We start from the raw sequence: 27,084 nt of genomic DNA, 5'->3' as shown, positions 1-27,084 counted from the left end.
GAGTCCAGAGCTGGATACTGGAATCTTTATTTATCATTCTCTGCATTATTCATTGAGACAGGTTTCTTAATGAACTTGAAGATTACCATTTTTTTCAGCTAGCCTGGTGGCCATGAAGTCCCAGAAATCACCTCTCTCCACCCTACACATAGTACTGGAGTTATGGGTGCCTCACACAGCTTTTAATGTGGGTGCTCTGAAGAACTTGGGTCTTTAAGCTACAAGGGAGTACTCCTCCACTGATACATCTCCACAGAACCTCTGAACTTTATAATAAAATGAATTCTAAGTTGTTGAAAATTATAATGTGCTTAACCCAAGATGAAAAAAAAATGAATCTGGTAAATTTTATACCATAGGACACGCGACATACATGCGAGGAAGACAAGTTAGAAATAAAAACTGGCTAACTGGTCATCTTCTTGTTATGAAGCATAACAGAAGACCAATAGATTGATGCAAAGGCTATAGGAGTCATTGATAAGAAACCCTGAGAGAAGTATTAATATATTTGCGAAAGAGCAGAGGTAACATGAAATCAGATCAATAAAAGGAAAGAATCTGCCCATCTCATTCTCATACTTTTGGAACTTCCGTCCAGCTATTGAGTTAATATTCTCTAGCAGACTGCTGGAAAGTGCATCTCCACATTTACCCAGACAGTAGCAGACAGAAAAGCACTCTAATGAGTGTGACTCTCTCATGATCTGTGGATGGAAGGTGCCATCTCCTGAACACTTACTTCCTTACACTAACACCCAACTGCTGTCAAATGCCAGCAAATCCTAGAGAAGATCAAACTCAATGGATTAAGACCTCTCGTTGATGGTGGAGAGTTCCTAAGCCCTGCCATGCTAACACAGTTGCTCTCCCAATGCTGCTGATGCTCTTATTATCAAACACTGCAGCCTTATTCCTGGCTATGACAATTACTCAAGACTCCTACTCATGTTGTTCTTCATAGAAGCCTCTCCTCTCTTGGCTCCTACAGTGTTCTGCTCCACCTTCTCATTTTTTCTCTAATGCCTTCTCTTATTGTTTAGTTTTGCTTTTCAGTAGGAGCAGGGGTTGGGATTTTATCTTTGGATAACTTAGCTGGTGATATACAATCAAGAAATCACTTTCTCATTCACTGTCTCTCCTCTCTGCCGGTTACTTCCAGTTTTTCCTTCTCCTTCCTGCTTTAATCCTGCCTTGTATCTGCTTGGTACTGCTGCTATCTTACCCCCTGTCTTTTGCCTTAAACTGTATCTTATCCTCCAACCAACTAGCATGTCCTAAAAGCTTTGAATCCCTGTGAATGGCTGACCAACTTCTCTCATGATGAATAGTTCTAAGAATCACCAGGGGCTTGTTAAACCCTCGCCTGTTGTCTGAATCCCTAGGGTTAGCAATACAATTGCATTTCTAATCAGCCTTCAGCTGATACCACTGTTTCTCAGACTAATCTGCACCTGGCACGTTTACCATGCCCACACCCCTCCTTGGTTATCATTCTACTGCATCATTTAAGATGTCAGTTCAGACTCTCAGCAACCCAGAATTGCACTCCTGACTGGCTCTACTGTGCCTCTTACTGTCAATCCTAGTTTCCTTTGCCAGGCAGTTTACTTCCTTATTTAAAACTTTGGCCTCTGCTTGCTGAGAACACGTTAATTTCTTACAAGGCTCATAAGGTCTTTAATGATCTGTATGATGAACATAGCCCATGTCATAGTTAAGATATGAGTCACCCTCCTCCTGAATGAGTCACCTGTTGATGGCATGGTCTCCAATTCATAGGGAAATTGAGGAGGGATTGGATTATGAGGGTGCCAAGTTCATCAAAGGATTAATCCATGCATGACGTCCTAACCAGGACACTGCATCTGCTTGGAGGGAGTATATCACTAGCTACATGTTTCTGGAGGCAACCCAGCCCAGGCTGTTTGATAAGGTTTTGTCACCTGTCCACCCAGAGTTGAGCCACTTTGCTCCACTATGCACTGTTCCTTTGTGTTTTGTTTCACCAAGCCTGGGCCTAGAAGCAACACAGCCAAGAGCCCATGGACTAAAGCCTGAAACCACAAGCTGACATAAGCCTATCCTCCTTTAAACTGTGACTAACACCCCATTACCCATCTGGCCCACTGCAGAGGGAATACTGTGAGGATTAAATAAGATATACTCAACCTGTGTTCTTCAAACTCATCATAAGCAAGGTCTCTGAAAATCCTCAATTATTCAATGCTGAAGCACTTCTCCTAAAGAAAATACAAGATTGGATTCCAGATTCCTGCAAGCCTTGGGTAACATCTTATTACATAACCCATGTGTACCTTTTATTTTTAAATGTCTTAAGACCTGTTGTTGATTCACTAACACTGAACACTAACACTAGCCCAGGACACTTGAACTTTTGCTAGAACAAAGCTTGATTAACATGTAGTCTTTTTACTAGGTCCATCAAGGCCTTCTGACACTTAGAAATGCCAACAACATTTTAACATTAAGTGTAAACCCATTTTGAGCACAGAAATTACCAAGGAAATACTACAGAAATGTGCAAGGTGAGTCATTTTATAGACCACACAAAGTATACTTGTTTACAGACTTCCCTCTGTTCAAATTTACCTAGGAAACTACATACTTCACAGAGTAAAGATTTTTAACCACATTCGACAGGTTTGCAAATGACCACAAACACCAAAGAAATGTAAGCACTGCAATCAACTTTAGCCAGTAGGTGAGTTCACAAATACAGAATCCATGGCTAATGAGGAGTTAGTTCAATGGTACAGCATTGGCTAAGCATGTACAAAAAAGACCCTGAGCTCGATCCTCAATATTGACTAAAAATAAACACACCATAGAGACTATCACTCTGCTGTGATATCAACTAACAATCTGAGTATTGACTACATGCCTTAAGTTCTTCAGATCTTTCACATGACTAATACACTTAAATCCCTCAGAGCTCCTCAGATAGGAACAATTTATAAGCCCATTTTACAGATAGGAAACTAAGTCATTGAATAAGGTACTTTCCCTGAGGAGACTCATACCTGCTATTCTCACTTCAATAGCTAACATTTCTTTAGCAGTTTGACTTAAGGTCTGTTATGGTTATAAAATGTACCCACACAAGTCACACATAAAAAATGTTATCCCCAAAGCAATTTTAAAAATACCCCAAGTAGTGGATGGCACTCGGAGTTGATGCTTTGGTGGTTAAATAAGACTGGCTGTTGTCACCAGAGTGCAGTGCATCAGTGGCTTTATGAAATGAAGAGAAGTCTAGACTGGCAATTTCAGCTCCCCCTCACCATGTATGGCCACTCCCTGCTGTCGTAAGTGAGAAGGCCACCGAGACATGAAAGAGCTACACCCTTGTACATTCCTGCCTCCATCCCTGTGAACTAAAGAAATGTCTGGCTCCCACAAACTACCCATTTCATGACCTTCAGTTTTCTGAAGCATCGGAAACAAAATAAGACAAGGTCAAACAAAGATTGTCTCTCAACCAAACTGAAACCAGGTTCCTCCAAGGCTTCAGCCTTGTTTTAAAAATGTTTGACCAAACACAAAGATGTCTCAAGGCCACATCCTTAGACTGACTCTATGCTCTCCCTTAGTGTGACTGTGTAAGAAAATACAAGATTGCCAAAATCTTTTATCTGTTTCAGGAGCAACTAAAGATAAGGCTCCATCTCTTGAACTGTAAAACAGGGATGGAATCCCAGCTTCTGTCATTGCCAGCGAGCAGACAAGACAAACCTAAGCTCTCATAAGCAGTGAAGCACCCTTGTCCTGTTCTCTCCTGGACTTTCCCAAGCCTCGTCTCATCCCTTCCCCCTTGTTATTCCTTCTTTCCTTTAAAAAACTCATTCATCTCTGTGCAATCCTAAGTTGACTTCAGTTCCCAGTGGAATTCCCCTACTGTAGTCATTGCCACTGACGAAAAACTGTTCCTCACATCTTCATCAGTGTCTGCTTCTGCTTCACTCTGACTGTTCTCCAGCTAATGCTAGAAAAACTGGGATTTGTGCTCAAGACAACAGTGCCACAGCCCAAATCCTCTGTGAGTAAATTTTCTACATCTGCTCAAAGACATGCCCTTTGCCCCATCTCATCAGCATGGTCATCATGTATTGACTCATTCATCAAACATTTCTTTGGATTCCATCAATCCACCACTTTGTTAGATACTGAGGAGACAAAACAAAATACAGACAGAATTATCTTTATAAGGCTCAATCCCTGTATATAAGTCCAATGATTCCAACCAGAAGGCATGGGCACAATAGTTAGTTACAGTTTAAGGACTCCAAAAGGCTCTGGAGCATGAGGCTTTTCACACAGTTTGTAAGAGGCAGTCAAGATGGAACAATTTAAGTGGACTAAGGATGCTCATGTCCATTTTATAAAAGGACATTTGAGGGTACATGAGAGATGGAAGATGTGAAGGATAGTGGAGTCCTGAGGAAATGACTTACTTCTCCCCTGACCAAGCTGAATCTGGAGAGAAGACAGTGAGAGATAAGGCCAAGAGAGCAAAGGCAGAAGGGAAACCGAATGTCAAACTCGCAGGCTGAAACCTTTTAGAGACACAGTGAACGGTTCTTGAATAAGTCTAAGTAGATATCAGGGGTAAACAATTTTGTGTTTTCAGAAAGATAACTCCGGGGCAGCTTGCAGGAAAAGATTAAAAGGGGTCAAGATGGGAAATAAGGGGATCCATAAGGAGACTGTGGCTATACTCCAGATAACAATGGGGTCTGGCTCAATCATTGCCCAGGTGCATGCAGTGGGCCATAGGCCACCAGCAAAGGTCAAGTCTCCATAGGAGGAGTAAGATAAGCGGCCTGTCAGGTCATCTGGACGATAGTCAGCCTAATGCCAAGTTCACTTCCAGTTCTGCATCTCTACTCGTCTTCTCTATCCAAATGCTCTTCTTCTTGCACTCATGCAAATTAAGTTGATCAGGAAATTACCTTCCACAGAAACGATTTTTCTAAATTTACGGTCTCTCTACAACTTTTCATTCCTTTAATTACTCCAATACTCTACCATACACATTAATTATCTTGGCAGTTACACTGTACCTTGTAGGTTGGTTTGTAGCTATAAGGAAAAGATCCTATCCTATAGCTGAAATGACTACTTGCTTTTGTTGTTGTTCTTCTTTTAATAAATATATATATATATGTATATATATATACATATATATGTATGTACATTATTCTTATGTTTTGAAAGTGAAATGAAACTCTCACTTTATTAAACCAGCATAATTCCTAACTACCATCTAAGTATTTGTCCTTTTATGCCCACAGATAAGTGTAGGTCTCGCCCGTCATCCAGGAAACATCTCACAGCAGATGGAAATCATTACAGAAAACCACAACCAATCAAGTGCAGAGGACAGTCGACTTAAGGATGCTGAGCAACAACTGATTCATCTGTAACACAACTCCTGCAACTAATGCTCAACAGTCTTAGCAGAAAGATACGAGAGCTAGAGGAACTGGAAATGGGCTTTGAGAATTCATCTCTTCGGAATATCAGCAAAAGTACACTCATATAGTCTCATCCACATGGCGGCCTAAGCAGGACCCGAACAAAGACAACACCAGTAGATATGTTTACATGAAGGGGTATATTTTATATTACAGTATAAAAGTCTTTACTTTTTTTTTCTGTCTCCTATAAGTGTCCTAGTACACAGCAGATTGGGAGATGTTTAATCATGGGAAAAGCATCCTTTAATTAGCAAAGCATTCTCCTTAATTACTATTCCATCAGATTAGCTTCCTCCACTTTGTGCCCTGTCTCCCGTATAAATGTTGCATGGCATACACTGATTTTACACCATCTAAATCTCAACAGAGCAAAGCTCTTGGCTTTAGTGTAGCCCTAAACCCTCATCACTCTGGAGGAAAACAAGATACTATGTGGCAACCATTTCTTTCTCCCTATCCTAAATGCACATTCTAACTGCTTCCCAGATGTTGATTGCTTCTCATTTTTTAAAACCAATACACGGGAGCTGGACAGGGGGAATATACACCTTTAATCACTTAAGAGGCAGCCATAAATGGATCTTTACAGGTCTGAGGCCAGCCTGATCTACATAGTGAGTTAACTGCAGGCTAAACTGTGGTACACAGTCAGACTTGGTCCAAAATGGCAAAAACCGAAATAGTATCTCCTTTTTTTTCTAATGTTAAAATACCCTACACTGATTCCCCTGGAGTATCCACAAAACAAAAATATTCTTTCCAGAAAAATTGTGTCTTTCCTGGTACATGGTATGGTAAATTCTCTCTCCAGAGTTTCCAGTTTTGTGTCTGCATCTCTGACAGGGAGTATCTGTCCTTCTATTCTTCCTAACTACCTGCACCTCCTGGGACACTGCTAACATGTTTACTAAGCACCTAAAACAATCACAAACTGAGCTGGGCCTGATGGGTAACTGGCCCATGCTTTCTGAATTAGTTCTCCTCATCTTTAGACCCATTTTTCTTACCCTAGTTTTACTGTAGTCATTCATTCATCACTGGTACTGGTTCTAAATACAAACCTTATGAAGTCATAATTAACAAATATTAGCTGGTAGTAATCTAATTTTTAATTGGCTGTTATTATCAATTTTACCAAATGCTAGAGTTTTCAAAAATTATTTTATTCAAATTGCATATTTACATTAGAAAGCAGTTAAGAGGTTTAGGAAAATATTGCAAAATAAAAGTTCTGTTTAGAATTTCAAAAAGGGGGAAAAAAGGGTAAAACTGGGAAGGTGGGGCTCAGTGATACAGCGGTTAACATGCTATTCCTTCAGTGGTAGAGAGTACAGTTCCCAGCCCCAACCTCATGCAGCACACAAGCACCTGTAACTCTAACTCCAAGAAATGCAATGACCTCTTCTGGCCTCTGTCAATGCTTGCAAACATGTGGGTGCTCATACACAAATATGGAAGTCAAAGCAAGAGTTTTTAGAGAAAATAATTTATGTTAACCTGTTTCTATGCTACAGGATGTAAAGGGGTTTCCTATTTACATTGTAGCTTAAATACCACACTTGTTAAAGGGGAAACGTTCTCTTTTAACACTGTCTTTTCCCTTAAGTACCAGTATACAAATGTTCACACTGCAAAAGAGCTTAAGTGGTGGTATGCTGTTTCTAGGGAAGTGGGATACACTTGAACACATGTAAGGAAGGCAACAGGACTGGGTAAATAGCCCTGAATATTCCCTCCCTCTTCTAGTCACAGAATAATGTAGCAACACAGGATGAGCTAGCAAACACTTCTGAATATCACCCACACACAACTGGTCAGGAGTGGTCCTTTCCTGCTGTCTTGGTAATTTACAGAGGTGTAGAGCTGCCCTCTAGTGACCAAGATGCAAACTACAAAGGGTTTCATCCACAAAAAATGTTAAGTTCCCACAATTAATAAATACAATTTAACACATCAAAGTTACAGTAAAACTTCAAAAGTTAGAGACAAAGTGAAATAATAGACTTCTCTGTCTCTATTATAGACATCCAACTCTCATAAAAGGTGTAGTTTAAAAATAATAGACTAACTTTTACAATGAGTTTCTCTTTTCATTCATCCAGTGGTTTTGCAATGAGATGATACAAAATAGTCACCAGAGCCCTCAGCTTACATGTTATAGTTCTTGTAGCTTTATGGGAGATGCTTTTACTGCCTCCAAATATCATTTCATCAGTAAAAGGGAAAACATGGTAGATATTTAAAGTATTATGGCAAGAACTACATAGGTCAAAGAATAAGTACCTAAGTACTCAGCCTAGGTCCTCTGCAAAGAGCAGCAAATGTTCTTAAATATTCTCATGCATATCTCCAGCTTCAATGGGAGAGTTTGTTTGCCATTCCCAGTTTTACTATTCCGTTTCCATCATTTTAGCTTTCTTTCTCTGGTTCACCATAAACGAGTTATTAAAGCTAATTAAATAACCACAGGCTGAGCCCACCAGGCATTTCTAATGCACCCAGGTCAATACAGGTCTCTCCTCAGACAAAAAAACAAAAAACAAAAAAACCAGTAATCTAGGAAAGCTATTATTACTCTGTCCTCAAGAAGAGATTGAACTGTAAATAGACTACACAACAATAGCTCCTCTAGCTGGTATTTTGCAGAGAACCTGGAGATTGTTCAGTTCTGAGCTAATCTCACAGCCTCATCTCACTTCCAGGAGGAACAGAACTTTAATGTAACCATTAAAACAGAGTCTTGTCTTCGCTTTGATGATTTCTCAAATGTCAGCCATTCTTGAGTTCAGATGGGAGAACACCGTGTCCTATAGAATTTACATATGCCAATACACATTACCTAGAAACCGATTGGTTTAAAGTTTGAGTTTCCTCTCCTCTTCCATAAGCCAGACTCCCTAGAACAGAACGCATCTCATTTCTGTTAGCATACAATGTAGACCAGCTTATGTTCTCATGCAGTATGAAACCATTCTTAAAAGCATAGTTGGGAATAATTACAAATAAGTTCAACAGTTCCTTATACACCCAAAAAAGTAACCGCTATCCACAGTCAATGCTCTATAAAATGTTTCTTTTCTGGATTTTCAATTCTTTATTTCTGGGTGTATGTGAATGATTGCACATGTGTAGAGCATGTGTGCGCAGGTGCATGCATATAGGGTCAATAAGTCAACATCAGATGTTTTCCTTAATTCCTCTTTCCCTTCTTTCAGGTCTCTCATGGAACACCAATTAGTCTATGCCAGTGAGTTTCCAGGCTCTATCTGTCTCTGCCTCCATGGGACAAGGATTACAGATATAGGTAGCAATAGATGAAAGAGTCTGAAAAGATACCATCAAATATTCAATCCTCACTCAAATTTAAGAGTTGTAACTGCTCAATAACACAGTCCTTGCCAACTATGCACAGAGGCCTTGTTCCCAAACACAGCACTATGGAAAGGTAGCTTACTAGATATCAGCCAGGCAGTACCAAAATCATTTTAAAGAATACCCCTGGGATGTGCTCAGACACATCACAGCACAAATATTTTCTGAGGTGGCCTGGAGTTTCACTGCAGACAGTAAATGCTGGCACCAACCCTCTGGTTCAATATAGAATAATATGGATCTTCAAAGCTCGGTTCTACTGGAAGGCTAAATTGAATTGCAAACTATAAATGAAAACAAACATTTCCCCTGTGAGCTAATACAAGGGCAGCCCAGCCATCTGTGCAGAGAAATGTCAATCACAATTCTGTCACTGTTTTAAGGTGAACAACAGAAAGGGAGATTTGCCGACCTAATAATATCCTCTTACCTGCTGGACATCGTGTGAGCATTTTTTCGGGCTTTCCAAAATAGAGGATTGAGGTTCTGGATTGGAAAGGAAGAGGACAGTCAATACCTTAAAGAACAAAACTTCCCATTTCCTCAGTTAAAAGCTAAAACTTCCGCTAGATATATATCTTTCACAGTATGTAGCAAGAATATTCAGCCTTTTTTCCAGTTTAATTAGCACAACATGAGAATATGACTGCTTTCCATAAACACATGATGACACTTGGGTTGTTTGCTACTTTCAAATAGGAGAACATCTGTGCTCTGTTCTACATGCCAGTCTTAACGATTTTTCTCAATTGTTCTTTATTTCTCCCCAAAAGTCCCTGCTTGAAGTGTTTAACTGTATTAGTCACTTAGTGAAAGATCATACATAGTAGAACCTCCTCAGTCTTGAAGCACAAGATTTTAAAGACTTTAAATACTGACAAATTTAGTTCTGATTTTAGTGAGGGATGACAAATACTGCCACCAAGAGGCAGGAGTAAGAATGGATTCTGAAGGGATTGTTTGCCTTCAGTCTTCCTAGCCATTGGAGATCCTATGGTATGACAAATTTGTCATACTGGAAATACATTAGGATAAACAAGTCTAGAGATTCAGTTGTTGTTGTTGTTGTTGTTGTTGTTGTTGCTGTTGCTGTTGCTGTTTAAGCTACAGGGCAATATCTTCTAAGTGAAGCTGATGTGAAAATTTAGGAATATAAACATAAAAACTTTCATCCATCCTCTGCATGTCTGGGAGGTGCAGCCCATTCCTAGGTAAGATGAATGTAGGAGTTTGTCTTTTGTCTATTTGGGACAGCTGTATATATTAGACATTGCAAATAGCATAGTGCAGTCGCTGTTAGTCAGTGTCGTAACTGATGCACTCAGTGGTGATACAAAGAATACTATACAGAGTTTGAAAAGCATAATGCATTTGAAGCTGCATTTAAAGTTTTCTTTGTACCCAGATAAGAATCACCACCTCCAGGCTCTCCAGCCTTGTGTCATCTGCCTAATATTCTCATCTCTGTAAATACCCACCTTTGCCACTGTCGTCCTGCCTTCATGATCATCTTCTAAGATGAAACATCCACCCTTCCACCCTTCTACCCTTCCACCCTTCCACCCTTCCACCCTTCCACCCTTCCACGCTTCCACCCTTCTACCCTTCCACCCTTCCACCCTTCCACCCTTCCACCCTTCCACAGAACCTCATACATCACAGGGGCTGTTGTCTCCAGCTTCCTGATATTTGCAATGTCATCTTTCCTTGATTGCTGGGACCCTATTCAGAATTTTGTTCATACCTCCCTGTGTACTCTGTTATAATTGTGTCCTCATACAGCCCCAGGACTCCCTGATCCCCAGCTCTTTCATGTTCTATAGGATAGGTCCTCACACCCTACATTCCATAGGTCACCTTTTTGCTACTTATCTATTACTCCACCTTATCTTTTTGAAGTAAGAAGTTTCCCCAAAGACTTATATTTTCAAGGCTTTGACTTCAAGCTGGTAATGTTATTGAGAGAACTTTAGAAGATGAGGCAGAGCAGGTCACTTTGATCATCCCTTAAAGGATCCTATCCATCACCTTTCTCTGTTTCCCAGTTGTTAAAATGCTCTGATTCACCATGGATCCCCTTTCCCCACCTACCCACAATGCTCTGCCTCACCACAGATTTAAAATCATGGAACCAAGTTTCCAAAAGTAGAAACCTTTGAAATCATGAACCAAAATAGTTTTTTTTCAATCCTTTAATTAGATTTTATCAGGCCCTTTTATTATAATAATGAAACTAAGTAATATATTCCACCACAACATTCACCCCATGGAAGCAAGTACTTTTGTCAGATATATCCTCCTGTTATAATATAGAACAGTGCTTGCCAACAGTTAAAATAGTCCAGAGTGAATATAAGAATAAAAACAAATGAAGCATTGTATCAAGTCAAAAACAGTGCCACCATTAAAAGAAAAGAAGAAGTGGGGTAACCTTGTTAGAGAAGCGTAAGTTTCCTTAAGAGGTAGCATAGATCAGTCTTCTGTCTAGCTATTTCCTGAACTTCATCTATAATTGTATCTTTAAAAACAAAAACCAGAAAATAGCATGAAACAGTTACTCGACAACATCTGGACAGGGGCAGGAAGGGAGGCAGTTAGAATATAAGCAGGTGCCTTTAAAATGAAACCATTGTCCCAGACAACATTATTTTCAGCAGGCTAATCAAAGGTAGGTATTCTCCTTGTGTTGAACTTGACACCAGACTCATCTCCATTTGAACAGAGATCTTTTGCTAGAAAGCTAATCAACAGTTAATAAAGCAGAGCCAAATATGCTTTCTATCTTCTGCACTTCCTCTCAAATAGAGTCCCACAGCCAAGCTTTGGGTTAGAAGACATGGAAGAAAGAATCTTTTCTTCTTTCTACTTAAAAAGTACAATAAGAGCAAACAGATCTACTTATCCTCCAGGATTTTGTGTTTGTTTCCACATTAGAGATGTACACAAGGATTACTAGCTCCTCCTCTATTTCTCTCTCTCTCTCTCTCTCCCTTCCTCCCTCTAATTTTTCACCTGACAAACTGTCCACAAAAGCCAGCTTCCAGGCTCAGGTGGTCAATGCTAACAAGTGAGTTCACCTGAACTCTCAGGAAACTGTTTATTAGGATAATTATCAGTGGGATGATGTGAACCTCTACACTCAGCTCCTCAGCTTCCCTCTTACTCAGCGGCTACCTAGATCATGTTCATCCTCCCTCTGTCTCCATCCTTTTATTCATCCCTTTTGTTGAAACTGCATTAAAACATCAAAGAAAAAAATTCATATCTCAAAATTGTCTGCAAAATCACAAGCTAGGATACAGGAATCTAAGGGGGTCAGATGCAAAGTACAAATGAAATAACTCCACTGAGAAATAAAGCAAAAATAAATTAGAACAGCCAACATTACAATGTGGTATAAATATGGAAAAGAAGGAAAATGCTAGAAGAGAGAGAAAAATAAGAAAAAGAAGGGGCCAGAAGGAAAAAAGAAACAGTCACAGATAACAAAAGTGTCATTCAGCCTTGTCCCTCATCAACAGTACTTCTCCTTTCAATAGGCATTTCCCCATCTTCTTTTATGCCACCAAATATGTATACATTTATCATATACATTAAATGTAGATTTCGTGTATGAGTGAAAACATGTAATGCTTGTCTTGAGTCTAGTGTCTGCCTCCCATGATCTCTGCCTCCCTTCATTCACTACGAAGCACAACTTTTCATTCTTCTTTATATAAATAAATAAAACATCATTCTGAATATATCACATTTTCTCTATTCACTCAACTATTGAGGCTCATCTAACCTGGCCTCTCATCATGGCTATTGATAACATCACAGCACTAGATGTGGATATACACTTATGTCTGTGTTATGCTGACTTTGATCCATTTTGATGTACACCCAGTGATAGTAGAACTAGATCACATAGAAGTTCTGTCTGTAGGAATTTGAGTAGTCATCACAGTACTGTCCATAGTGGCGGGGCTTTTATGCATTACATTCACACTACAGTGTATAATGTTTCTAATCTTCCTACAGCTTTACTACTATTTATTAATTTTTGTTTTCATTAAGTTTGCCATTCTGATTGGGAAGAAACTGAGTAATAAATAGTTTCATGTGTATCTCTCTATAGCTCTAGATTTTTTTTTCATCTATATATCCTATTTTTAAATGTTATTCAACTGATAGGCCCATCGACTGACTGGATGGCTTGGTTTATTTCAATTTTGTTTAAATTTCTTGATTCTTTTCAAATATGATCATTCAGAAGTATATTGCTCTATGTTCATGCACTAGTGTTCAAATTTTCTGTTGCAAATGGTTTCCAGTTTAATATAATAGCTTGATAGCATACAATAACTTGTTACAACTATTTTTACTTGCTAAGATTTGGGCTTTGAAAACTAAGGTATGATAGACTATAGATAACATGTCACAAGATGCTGAAAATAGTTTATCTTCTTCAGCTGTCAAATTCTTTAGATGTCTATTAAGGCCATCTAATTTAAGATATAATTTATCTCTTTGCTGGAGTTTGTCTAGATCATCATTTCATTGATGGCACTGGGGTGTTAATGTAAAACACTCTTATTGTATCTGGCCCTGTTTGATCCTTTAGTTACTCTCTTATGAAATTTAGGGCATCAAAGTTTACAATTTGTCGTTGTTCCCTTTACTAATATGTAGTTACCTTTTCACCTTGACTTATTATGGCTTCAAGTGACCTGGGAACAGCTAGACATATTTTGTAGTTTCCCATCCTTTTAACTTCCAACTTCTTTATTATTTGCCAGTGAAGTTTATTTCTGTCAACAACAACAACAACAAAATAATGACAACAAAACAGTTGAAGTTTTCATTCTTTTTAATTCAATCTACATTCTCTGTCTTTTACCTGGAGAACTAAGTCCATTTACATTTATTATCAAGACGGGTTTGCTGATTCTCATAATTAGTTTGTTTGTTTTACTGGTTTATTCTAGTATATTTGTTATTTCCCTTCAAATGTCCTCAAATTAGAGGTTTGATTTTTAACTGAGTTGGATCAATCTTATTCTTTCTTACTTCTCCTTTGTTCATCTGCTTGCCTTTTACAATTTATTATCTCCTATGCTGTTATGATTGAGACCATTTTCTTCATCATCACCATGCAACATTCCTTTATGTATATCCTGCAATGTTGGATTAGTAGTCACAAATTGCATTAATTTTTATATATCTTACAAGGTTTCCATTGATTTTAAAGGATAACTTTGTGGGATGTAATAATCTCAATTGACTGGTAGTTATTTGCTTTCACAGCTTGAACTAAATAATTGAATTCAATTTTTTCCTGGCTTTTGGTTATTCTTTTTTTATTGGTTATTTTATTCATTTACATTTCAAATGTTATTACCCTTCCCAGTTTCCCTCAGCAACCCCCCTATTCCCTTCCCCTCCCACTGCCTCTATGAGAATGCTCACCCACCCACCCACTCCCACCTCAGCACCCTAGCATTCCCCTATGCTGGGTCATCAAACCTCCACAGGACCAAGGGACTCCCCTCCCATTGATGCCTGATAAGGCAACCCTCTGCTACTTGTCAAGCTGGAACCATGGGTTTCCTCCTCTTCCATGTACAGTCCTTGGTTGGTGGTTTAGTCCCTGGGAGCTTTGGGGGGTCTGGTTGGTCGATATTGTTGTTCTTATGGAGTTGCAAAACCCTTCAGCTTTGGTTAATCTAATGCATATTTCTTTGAGATTTGGATATTTTGTCTTATACATTGTAATGGTATTTTTTTGTTCTCCGATCATTGTATTTATCTAATAGCATGTTGTAGAGAGATTCTTTTCAGCCATGTTAATTTGGGGCACTAACTTCTTATTGTGCCTAGATGTCCATTTCTTTCCATAGATCTGGGAAGTTTCCCCTGTATTATCCCTGGATATACTTTTCATGTCTAGCGGTTTTGATCTCGTCTCTTTGTTTTACTTTTTAAGTATGTGTCTTTAACAGGGCCCAGAGTTCCTGAAAGCCTAGAGGTTCTAGTCCTCTTTTTTATTTGTTGATATTGAAATGTTACACTTCCTTGACTTGGTCTTATCACTCCTGTTTTTCTTCTGACTGATCTAGTAATGCACTGCACCATGATTTTTGTTTATCTACTTCATTTCCTACAGTTATTTTGTTTGGTTGAGTTTGTTTATTTGTTTGTTGTTATTGTTTTGATCTCAATGTCCTTACTGAATGTCTCTGTCACATTTTTAACCTTCTCTCCTACATTGCAAACATCTTTACCCAGGTCCTAGATTGGTTTCTCATTGTATTCATGCTTATCCTATTTAGTTTTGTTGATTTTTATGGCTTTTAAGTTTGTTGATTTTTACAAGGAGACCTTTGATATATTTATTTAGAATTTCAACCACTTTATATGTTTAGAAACAGTAACTGAGGATTCATGTATATTTTGGAAATATATTGCTGTGATTATTTTTTTATGCTTGCTGGGTTTCTGGGTTGGAATAGATAGTTCTTCCAACTTCACTTATAAAACTTCCCATCAACATCTTTTCCTTAGAGGTTATACCCCAATGCCATTTGGATATGAAGAAACAAACTTTTTTAATAGTTATACTACCAAACCCTAGAGGATCTTTAAATACATTTAAAAATGATGAAAGCTAACCACTACAGCACCTATAACTATAAAGTACAAAATTAGCAAAAGAAAAATATTCAAATGAGCTGTGGAGGAAAAAAAATAGAAGGGATGAAAAGTGGAAATGAGGAGAGACATGAGAAAGGCAAGACATGAATAGGCTCGCTTCCTGATGATGCTTCCATCTACCAATAGAACTTGGTCATACCATGCCCTCACTTCTTTTCCACCCAGAATTGATGCTTCTGACGCCTCCTGCAGTCTTCACAAGGTCAGATTATAGACTAGATCTTTCCTTCCCAGACCATACCAACAGCACAAGAGGAAGAAAGAAGAAAAGAATAATTGGAATCTGGCCTTTCACTGTTGAGGAGAGGTATCAGGCTTCATTTTGGCCTCAGTACTAAAAATTCAGATAAGGAAATGTTACTGTTTTGCTAAAGAGAGGAAGGTTGCAGGAAGCTTGTTTATAAAAGTGACTGTGGAAAACTTAGAGCACATGAGAAAACCTGAAGAGCTGGAAGAACAAATCTGAATTAGTTGTACATAAGAATTAACAGTCATTTTTAACATGCAGAAGAAAAAGGATCCTCGCCCCCATCAAAACAGATGAATAAATAAATAAATAAATAAATAGTGTGCAAGATTGTTTTCTTCAAAAAGCAATAAAGCTTTAAAATTGCCACATGTTGCATTTAGCACTACACAATAATATGTAACTACCTGCTGGGCATATGTAAATAGTTTACAACTAATGATAGACATGCTATTAAAGCTCACAAGTGATATAACACATTCATAGTGTTTTCTGTGATACTGGCTACTCATTCTTACATTTGACTGACAGAAAGAGGGCAAGTGGTATGGTTTCTTGAAAATGAGAATGCCCCTTATGTTTTTCAAAGTGAATGTAACATAGTAAGAGTTGAAAAGCAACATTAAAATGCTTTTGACAAAACAATGCTCAGTGGCTGCAGTAGAAATCAGATCAATTAGAAAAACACAGATTGGTGGTTTAAACTACTTTCTACAAACCTCTATTGTCTTCTTCATAAATGCACAGTTTAAAAGGAAAAAAGTTATTGTATTAAAATTACTTGCTCAGGCACTTTGCAAGCTGTGTTAATTTATAAAGAAGCCAAGTAAGTCATCATTTGGCCCCAAAGGCATCCTTTTCAAAGTAAGATTCAGGTGACCACTTTCAACTCATTCTCAGCCAAGTGCTCCTCCAGTAACCCAAAGATGGACAATGCTTCTAAAGTATTGCCAAATATTACAGAAAATGTTAGCAATTCAACCAGAAAAGTTGAAAACATGGTAGGGGCATCAAAATATTATGCCAACTAATGATGCAAATGAAGGAAAGGACAGAAGCCATTGTTTCAAGGGTTCTATCTCCCTCAAAAAAAAATTGCTTAAAACAATTGCACCTGTACTTATGAATTTCAGCCAATGGCATTTTGAGCATAAAGACAATCATATACGATAAAAATCTTTACTTCCCTTTTAGAAACTAAAGTCAATAGTATGAGTATGACTTTTAGTGTGACAATAGTATGGACATACTATAGTAAGGACCATAGTATGAGTCCTTCCCTTTTAGAAACTAAAAATATCTACATTCACATGTTGGCTTTTCATGCACTGTCTTGTTAAAACTGTCTTTTTTCTCTGAAGGATTTAATGTGTGGAATTCTTCCTTGACTCTTGATCAACCACTGTCTGTGAATGTTGTAGTAAACAGAGTCTTCTGTGAAATAATTTTTTTAATATTCTCTTGAATGCTTATGCTTTTATTTTATTTTTTGGATTATATGCCAACTAGTGAATAGCAAGCAGTTTCTCTACAACACAGAACATTTTAAAAAGAACATGTGGAGTACTACTTAGCTTCCATTTGCTACACTGTTAGAAAGAATAAATAGCAAAATACATTTGCCAAGAAACAGAAAAAAACAAGAGGTAAGAACTCTGTACAAAAATGTAGACAGAAGCCTGGAAAACCATTAACATAATTAGTTTTAAAGAAAACTCATGAGGAGATAATAACAGAAAATAACTTTAATGACGGTCATAACAATGAGCTCAAAGACTTCCATTGGCTCTTACAGTCTATTTTTCACTCTAAGGCTTTACACGAGCACAGGCACTACACAACATCATGCCTCACAGTGGATGCTATTCTCATTAACACTTCATAGGTGAGGAAATGAATACAGCAGTTTGATACTTGCCTAATATCACAAAGCTGATGTAGTGCAGAGTCTTTTATTTTGCCCTTTCATAACAAGCCAAAATTAAGCTTCTACAGCCATTTCTTTTTTGCTAAGGCAGTCCAGGTAGTCAAGTTCTCAGCTCTGAAACCCATTGTATCACTTGTGAAGATGTGCAGTAAAGTGGACTGTGAGAAAGAACACTGTTCTATTTAGTCTTCACTTATACTGTCAGGAGATGGGACTTAGTCCTTCAAGAGAACCTGGAATCTCCTAAGTGATCATCATTCTAGTCAATTTCTGCACATAACACTGATTCCAGCATCAAATAGTCTTCCTAGCAAATGAAACAAAATAGTTTAAGACTAAAAAGGAAGCTAAAGATTTTTTTTTCAGAAAAAGTAGATCACATTGGAATATTGCACAATTATTTTAAAGTGAAATTTAAGAAAATGTATGTTCTTATTTTCCTTCTCCAGTTATCTCTATAGGTAAAGAAAAGTTTTCTAAGTACAAAGAAAACTTTAAGCAATGAAGTTCAGAGATAAAGGAGAAAAATGTCTTTTTTAGGTTCTCTTAGGCTAAACAGAATGTAGACTTTCAACCTGCTGATGGATTATGTCTGTAGACAATGGTTCTCAAACTTCAGTAACTGTAGATACTAATGGAGAATCCCAGTGTATCTGATACTCTTCTACTTTCTAACCCCAGCAGCTTTGGACAGAGCCATAAGAACTTTCAGTGTCTCAGGCTTCCCATTGATTTTAATAGGTTGTCATCAGGAGATATGGGGAGGAAAAAAAGTACCTGCAAAGACTACAAACCACATTACATCACATAATTTTGAGAAACTAGCTGTCCCATATCCTACCTGTGTCAACATCTTTGGGAGTGGGCTCTTCATCAGGAAGCTTGGATGGTGGCCACATGGATGGTTCTCTCCTGGGAAACTGCCCTTCACTGTAATCCATTGAATGTGTGGGTTGATGAACCGCAGCCCAGGTATAAAGTTGATCTTGCTATATTTAAAAAGGTATTTAAATGGAAATATTAATAATTCAATCATAAAAATAAGCAGATAACATATTACAAAATGTGAAAACAGAGAGCTATGTAGATACATCTAAAACATTAAAATAGCATCTTCCTTAGGTCTGTCTACTTGGAGCAAGGCACATTACATTGAACTACTAGATAAGAGAGACCAGATGCTGAGTTACACAATGTCCTGAAAATGCATTTCTAACCCATCATAATGTGATTTCTCTTTATCTTTGTTGATTTGCATTTGGCTCACTTTGGTTTTAATTTTTTAGGAAGGGTTTCTATCACTATTGACCACATTAGCACTGAACTCCTGGACTCAAGCCATCCTTCCTCTTAGTTTCTCCATCACTTGAAACTACCAGTATGTATCACCATTCTGAGATGTCCCATTACGAACTGTTTATACACTTGTGGGAAATTCAGAGAACAGTCTGTATTTGGACACCACAAAGAAAATAATAGTGGCTTAGTTTGGTTTCTAGGTTAAAACTGTAAGAATGGACTGGAAAAGTAAGTGAACCTGCTTAGAGTAAGACTCTTATATTTGACTCTTAAAGCAAAGGGAGGCTTTTCCAGGTGTGGCCATATACTGTGGACAAAATGAGAAGTCTCCTGTGTACGCCTCAGGCCAGGAGACAAACTAGACAGTGCTCATGGAGGCTTACGAACACCTCAAAACTAATCATTAGGGCTTTAGGACAATATCAGTCCCAATAAGATGCATTTACCTATACATACATTCACTAGATTCCTTTGTGGCTTTTTCTTTGCTGGGGCACACTCACTTCCATGCCATATTTTGGTTAGCATTGACTAAACCAAAGCAAAAGACACACAGTAGAAATGAATGTAGACTCCAGGGAAAATATATCACAACCACCAAGACGAGATTATAAAATAAATGAGTTTCTCATGGATAGATGATTCTAGAATTTATATATTAGGTTAAGAATCCATAAAGTAGTCCAGTATCAAAATATGCCTTGTGCTATTCATGGTACTGCACACCTTTAATTCTAGCATTTGGGAGTCAGAGGCAAGAGCAACTCTATTAAAATTCAAGGTGAGAATAGTCTACATAGTTCCAGCCCAGCCAGAGTTATATGGTAGAAGGAGAAAACAGACTCCAGCAACATGTCCTTTAACCACCACACTTAAGATAAGGTATTCAGGTGACCCTACCCCCACCCCAACACACACCACAAAATAAGAAAATATTTAAAGCATAATTTTTTAAATGAAAACTCAAGCACAGGCCAGTGGCATGAGATCCTTCTGGTCTGCGCCTGCACCTGGAGCAGTCCTAAGACATCAGTTGTACACCTAATCCCCCAAAACCCAGAGAAGGCTGGACTCCTAGGAGCTCAAAAACACCACCAGGAGTGTAGGTGAGACATGCCCCCCCAAGAAAAACAGGGAGTAATTTGGGACCCTCAGAGACCCAGGAACTCCCTCAAGTCCAGTGACATAGGACCCTTCCAATCCATACCTGTGCTTTGAGCAGTCCTAGGGTGCCAGCTCTGCATCCAATCCCCGAAAATCTAGAAGAGGCTAGACTCCCAGGAGCTCTAACACACACAGGAACATAGTATAATAGGATCACAGGATCTTAGGAGCTTGAGCACACCAGAGTTTAGGATCCCAGAAGCAGCCTGACTCCCAGGAGCTATCACAACCATGATCTCAGAATCACAGAATCACAGAGGCAGGTGGACTCTGAGGAGTTCTGACAGAACCAAAATAACAGGACAAACAGGCTCCAGTCAGAGACACTGACTGCAGGTAGCACTAGAAATAACCAGATGGTGAAAGGCAAGCTCAAGAACATAAGCAACAGAAACCAAGGATACAAAGGACACTGTCAATAGGACAAAACGACAACCAACAAATTGGGAAAAGATCTTTACCAATCCTACATCTGATAGAGGGCTAATATCCAATATATACAAAGAACTCAAGAAATTAGACTCCAGACAACCAAATAACCCTATTTAAAAATGGGGTATAGAGCTTAACAAAGAATTTTCAACTGAGGAAACTGGAATGGCCGAGAAGCACCTAAAAAAATGTTCAGTATCCTTAGTCTTCAGGGAAATGCAAATCAAAACAACCCTGAGATTCCATCTCACACCAGTCAGAATGGCTAAGATTAAAAACTCAGGTGATAGTAGATGCTGGCGAGGGTGTGGAGAAAGAGGAACACTCCTCCATTGTTGGTGGGACTGCAAGATGGTGCAACCACTTTGGAAAGCAGTGTGGTGGTTCCTCAGAAAATTGGACATAGCATTACCTGAGGATCCAGCTATACCACTCCTAGGCATATACCCAGAATATGCTCCAACATATAACACAGGCACATGCTCCACTATGTTCATAGCAGCCTTACTTATAATAGCCAGAAGCTGGAAAGAACCCAGATGTCCTTCAACAGAGGGATGGATACAGAAAATGTGGTACATTTAAACAATGGAGTATTGTGGAGTGGTTAGCTTGTACGTGGGCAGGCATGGGTCCTGTTGGGTTGAGTTGTGGTTCCCATGTGTCCGCTGCCCTAGGCCACTGGAACTGCAGCTCCAGGAAGCAAAGGTATGGGAATTTTGACTGAATTCATTCCACTTGGCGGAGACACTGAGGGGCTCCACCAAAGCACTGGGAGATCTCACTCAGTCTGAGGTCCCGTGGGGCAGGGCTTTTGAGTGGTGGTCTCTGGGCCGATGGCTGACCTGGAGGCTGGTGTTCTATGTCCTCGGGCTCCCAGACGCTGCTGAGAGCCTCGGAGGAACAGAGAAGTGGGTGCATATGGGGCTGACCCACACCTGAGAGGAATGAGGGGGAGGGAAGCCCCGACAGCACCCAGTGGGTTGAGACTTAGTATGGCACTCACTTGGCTGGATCAAGGCTCAGATCAGCTAGCTTGGTTGAATTGGTGGCCTCCATGGCAAGAACATAGAGAAGCCCTCAGTGGGAGATTAGGCAGATTAGTTAAAGGCCTTCTCCATGGTTCCCCATAGCAGGGCCCCAAAGACACGAGGAAGTCCATGGTTTTGAAGTGTTTATTCTCATGGCGAAAAGTAGATGGATCTGGCTGCCCTCCTCCCCAACCCCCAAAACTCAGGGCAGACCTGAGTTTAATAGGTAAGGAGGAGGGTCTAAGAAGGAATGAGTAGTTGGCTATGGCCTCTGGCCTTCAGGTATCTCATTAATATGGAAATCTCTTGAGACTGAGGCCTGTAGTCAATCCTCTACCTGTGGAGGGGCTGGTAGGGGCGTTGTCCTACGTGACCAAAAGGCACAGATCAATGGAGGTCTTCGGAGGAAGGGGGGCCTCCTGTCAGGAGCCTGGAGTCTGGGGGCATGCCTGAACACATACACATTAGGATCCGCAGTTCGAGGCCTGTGCTTGACCAGGAACCAAGCTATACTTACATGATCTCACAGAGTATTCCTCAGCTATTAAAAACAATGAATTCATGAAATTTTTAGGCAAATGGATGGAACTAGAAAATATCATCTTGAGTGAGGTAACCCAATCACAAAAGAACACACATGGTATGCACTCATTGATAAGTGGATATTAGCCCTAAATTTCACAATACCCAAAGCATAACTCACAGACCACATGAAGCTCAAGAAAAAGAAAGACCAAAGTGTGTGTGCTTCAGTCCTTCTTAGAAGGATTGACAAAATATTCACAGGAGCAAATGTGAGACAGTGTATGGAGCAGAGACTAGAGGAGGGACTGCCCAGAGAGTGTCCCAACTGGGAATCCAAACCAGGTGCAATCACCATATGTGAACACTGTTGTGGATGTCTGGAAGTGTATGTTGACAGGGTCTTAATATACCTGTCTCCTGAGAGGCTCTGCCAGAGCCTAACATATACAGAAATGGATGCTCACAGCTAACCATCACACTGACCACAGGGTTTCCAGTGGAGGAGTTAGAGAGAAGACTGAAGGAGTTGAAGAGGTTTGTGGCACCATGCAGAGAGCTACAATACTAACCAACTAGAGCTCCCTAGGTCTAAACAGCTAGCCTAGGAACCCACATGGAGTGACCCATGTCTCTAGCTGTATTTGTAGAGGAGATTGGACTTGTTGGACATCAGTGGGAGAGGAGGGTCTTGGTCACTTGAACGCTGGATGCCCCAATGAGGAGAAAATTGAGGGAGGGGAGGTGGGAGTAGGTGAGTGGGTGGGGGCACATCCTCATAGAAATAGGAAGAGGGAGGATGGGTTAAGGGGTTTCTGAGAGTAGAGAATGGGGAAAGGGGTTAACATCTGAAATATAGATAAAATGTCCAATACTAAAAAGAAGAAAAACAAACAAATAATGGAACTGGCTATGGCAGTTGAATATTTGAGACTCTTTAGTAGCAATTTAACATTCCATATTATGGGAATTCCTTATAATTGTCAAGAACAAGAGACTGTGAATGGGCCCATGGAACTTTAAAACAATATCTTCATAAAATAAAAAAGGGAGATGTACCTCTGTACACCACAACTTTATTTAAATCGTATTTTTTTTTATTTTTTATTTTTTATTTTTATTTTTTTAAAAAAATTGAACGCCAAGAAACTTTCTGTTGAGTATCTATGGCACTCGACAACCAGGCATACTTATGCTTAGGTGAAATGGAAGGATCTTCTTACTGGCATAAGGCATGATCCAGATAAGGTATTTAATATGGGGAAGAGGGCATGTTTGTCTTTTTTCCTCAGGAAGCTGAAGGAGCATGGTGGCTGCCAGAGGAAAAGATGAGATATACTGATGCCAAGACAAAGAATGATACTGTCTTGTGAGCTTGCTAAGTGTCCTGACAATGGTGACTGGGAAGCTGTATTGGACATATGTTATTGACCCACTATTGCTTACCTATATCCATGATGGAACAAGCTGCCCTGCCTCAAGTTTTTAGAACTTGTTGAACAGAGAATCAAAAAGAGAAGTTATAATGACTCTTGTATTGTTCTTAAATGTAACCAGTTATTCAGACTTATTCATGGACTGGTCTAGAAATCAATCCAATATTGGAAGTAACAGTCTTCATTTGGAAGTCTCATTCTGGACATTTTCAGAGACATATATGGAAGTTAGCTGCAGTTCTCTATGATGTTATGTTAGCAATAGACAAAAGTTGGAGCAGTATCTGGATTTCAAACAGGTGTTAGCACATGTGTTAAGGCTCTTTTAATTGTCAAGTTAAAGATATTTTTGTTTCTTCTACAGTATTTAATGTAAGTTGCATTGATTGTACATCTTCTAATTGTGTTTGTGTTTTGAAATCCAGCATGTCAGTTATGGAGGTCTATCAACAAGCTTTTGTTTTAGTGACCTGAATATCACAGAACCTTAGTGTTCTAAAAATAGCTTGCAAGAGGCAGGCTTTAAGGAGAAGCAAAGGGTCATGAGCTTGATTATTGCTAGTATTACAGCTTTAATTACATTAATTGCTAGCTCCACTGCTTCTGCAATTACTTTGACACAAGAAGTTAAGACAGCTACTTTTGTTAAAGATTTAGCCAAAAATGTTACTAATGTGTTGAATATAAAAGAGGATTTAGATAGGCATCTGAAAAAATGGTTTGAAGTTCTTTATCATAATCAAATTATTGGAAGGAGGTTCAGAGTTTAAGGGTAAGGACCTATCTCGAGTGTCATCCCAAATATCATTGGATGCATGTTAGTTCTAAAATTTACAGTGGTAGTCATTATAATTAGAAAAAAGTTTAAAGACATTTGCAGTGTATTTGGCATAATTCTAACACCTCTCTGGATGTTTTAACTTTGCATAGTGAGCTTATGAATTTAAAGCATGCTGCTCTGCTGACTGTTCATGAAGTAGATACTGCTGATAAAATTACCCATGGCCTGAGGTCAGTATTTCAAGCTTCAAGAATGGCAAATATAGCTTGCTCATTCTAGCCCTTTTTGTCCAGGGAATACTTTTATTCCTGTCCATCATGTTAAAGTTTGTCTCTAACAACCTCAATATGTTTGCAGCCAAAGTACAAGGCTTGAACCTGAAAATGGACCCCCAGACAGAGTTATTAAATTAACAGGCTGGCAAGCCAAGGACTGGTAAGATTCTGCACAAAGCTTTATCAAGCTAAGAGAGAAGTGCATTGCTTTGGATAATGCATATTCCATGAAGGGTAAGGAAGGCATTCTTGTCTGAACAACCTAAGACAGGTTCAGTCTTGTTAATGAAATAAAACACGAGGAGACTTGGAGAGCCTTTGGGGCTGCTTGGCAAGCATCTGACATAGGCCAAGGACAAGGAAATGGGCTGCTTGGCAGGAATATGACAATGGCAAAGGGAAGGAAGTAGGCTTCAGGCAGGAATCTGATATTAGACTAGAAAAAAGGAGTAATTTCAGGCAGGAATCTGAATTTTAGGCTAGAACAGGAAGTATGCTTCAGACATGAATATGACTTTGGGCTAGGACATGGAAGTCGGCTCAGATACTTAGATCACCCTGATAAGCCCTTAGAAACAAAGATTATGAAAATGTTCATGAAATTGTGTTTAATGCCTTGCTGTTCTTTGACTATTTGTGTTTATTGTCTTGTTTGTTCCTTGACTATTTGTATCTATTGTATTGTGAGACCCTCAACTTAGAACTGACCTCAATACATGCATGTTTAAAATGATATAAAAGCAAAAAGGAGGAGGGGAGATGGGATGGGGGTTCTAGGTAGGAGAAATGGAGAAAGGAGTTGACATCTGAAATGTAAATAAATAAAATATCCAATAAAAAAGGAAAAAAAAGAAAACTCAATAAATCAAAACCTATGTAATGGAGTAAAAGCTACAATGCGAGCACTTTATAGCAATGAATGTCTATGTTTAAAACTTAGAAAGATCTCAGATGAACAACCTATCAGTGCATCTCCTGAAACTATAACAACTAAAGGAAATTCAATCCATAATTAGCAAAAAAAGAACACTAAAGATTAAGAATGTGTGAATATGAGATGAGTAAATATATATGGAAAATATGTAAATATATTTTACATATATGGTTATATATGCAGAATAAATAAATATAAATATAGAGGAAAATTTTTTCAATAGGTAGGGTTGGGAATGTTGGATAACTACAAGTAGATGATATACACACAGGGTGAGGAGCTGGCTCACTGGGTAAAAGCTTATGCTTACTTATAAACATAAAGACCTGAATTCGAACCCCAAAAGCTGTATGGCACAAGGGAATTTCAAAAAGCAGCCAGTTGTCCTCTGACCACCACACTTGTACCACAGCACAACATGCACGTCCATGTACACACATAAACATGCATACAAAACATATACAAAAGTATATACAACAATTAATATATAGATGTCCTTGTGGATCAGCAAGATGAAAATGGTTCCTCTAAACAAAATTGACAAACCAAGAGCCAAAACAACTAAAAGAAGGAAAACACAAATGAAATGAAAACTGAAACAGGAAACATGGGCATTACAAAGACTCACTGGATACTAATGAGAATAATCTGCCAAGAAATTTTCTGGCCTATAAGAAATGCAAATTCTGAACGATGAAGTAGATAATCTTAACTAACCAATGATGGATACTGAGAATAAACAAGTTTTCCATCAAAGGAAAGCCCAGGACCTCATGACTTCACTACTGAATTAAAAATATCAAATGTTTAATAAACAAAAGAGTTCTCCACAATTCCTACCCTCCCCCAATAGTCAAAGAAGCAGCAATATCTTCTAGTTTATTTCACAAGTCCAGTTATAGAAAAACAGACAAGGATATCATTGAAAACAACTCCATGTATTCCAGGATTAAGAAGAATCTGCACATAGAGATGTCGCTCATAGGAACTTGCCTACACCAGTCATGAAGCATATGAAACAAATGGAAGGAACGCAATGGTAATCAGTCACCTGAGGTTATTGGTGACAAATGATACAGTAACATTAGGGATTTAGAAGTAAGGATTGCTCGCTCATTCAGGCACTGAATGGAAGATTAATAATCTGAGTCAGAAATGCATCCACACAAAATCTGATTGAGACTTAAAAAGCTTTCAAGTAGGTGAATGAGACTTGGGAAGAGAGGGATGACGATGATGATGATGTTGATGATGTTGATGATATTGCTGTTGTTGTGTGTCCATCTGTGTATCTGTTTGAGTGTGCATGTCCATGCCCACATGTGTGTCCATGCATGTAAGGATCAGAGGGCGATGTCAAGTGTCGTCCTATATTGGTCCTCATTTTATTTGTTGAGACAGAGTCTCTCTCTAAAGCTGAAGCTCGTTGATTGGACTAGACAGCTCAGGGAAAACACTGTCTCTCTA

General features: G+C 38.9%; 1 protein-coding gene across 2 annotated transcripts in view; it reads right to left on the bottom strand.

Moving 5' to 3' along the window:
* Nucleotides 1-27,084, bottom strand: part of Fmn2 (formin 2) — a 339,367-nt gene that overhangs the window by 239,576 nt on the left and 72,707 nt on the right. For both annotated transcript variants that reach the window (XM_028755264.1, XM_028755265.1), the window contains exons 3-4: nt 18,585-18,732; nt 9,304-9,359 (exon numbers count right to left, since the gene is read on the bottom strand). In XM_028755264.1, the coding sequence (XP_028611097.1) occupies nt 9,304-9,359; nt 18,585-18,732 (204 nt within the window). The remainder of the gene's footprint in view (nt 1-9,303; nt 9,360-18,584; nt 18,733-27,084) is intronic.

This window comes from Grammomys surdaster, unplaced genomic scaffold, assembly GCF_004785775.1.
Source record: "Grammomys surdaster isolate TR1022 unplaced genomic scaffold, NIH_TR_1.0 126051, whole genome shotgun sequence".
Lineage (NCBI taxonomy): Eukaryota > Metazoa > Chordata > Mammalia > Rodentia > Muridae > Grammomys > Grammomys surdaster.
Note: the sequence above shows the minus strand (reverse complement) of the source record. Positions and strands in the feature narration are given on the sequence as shown.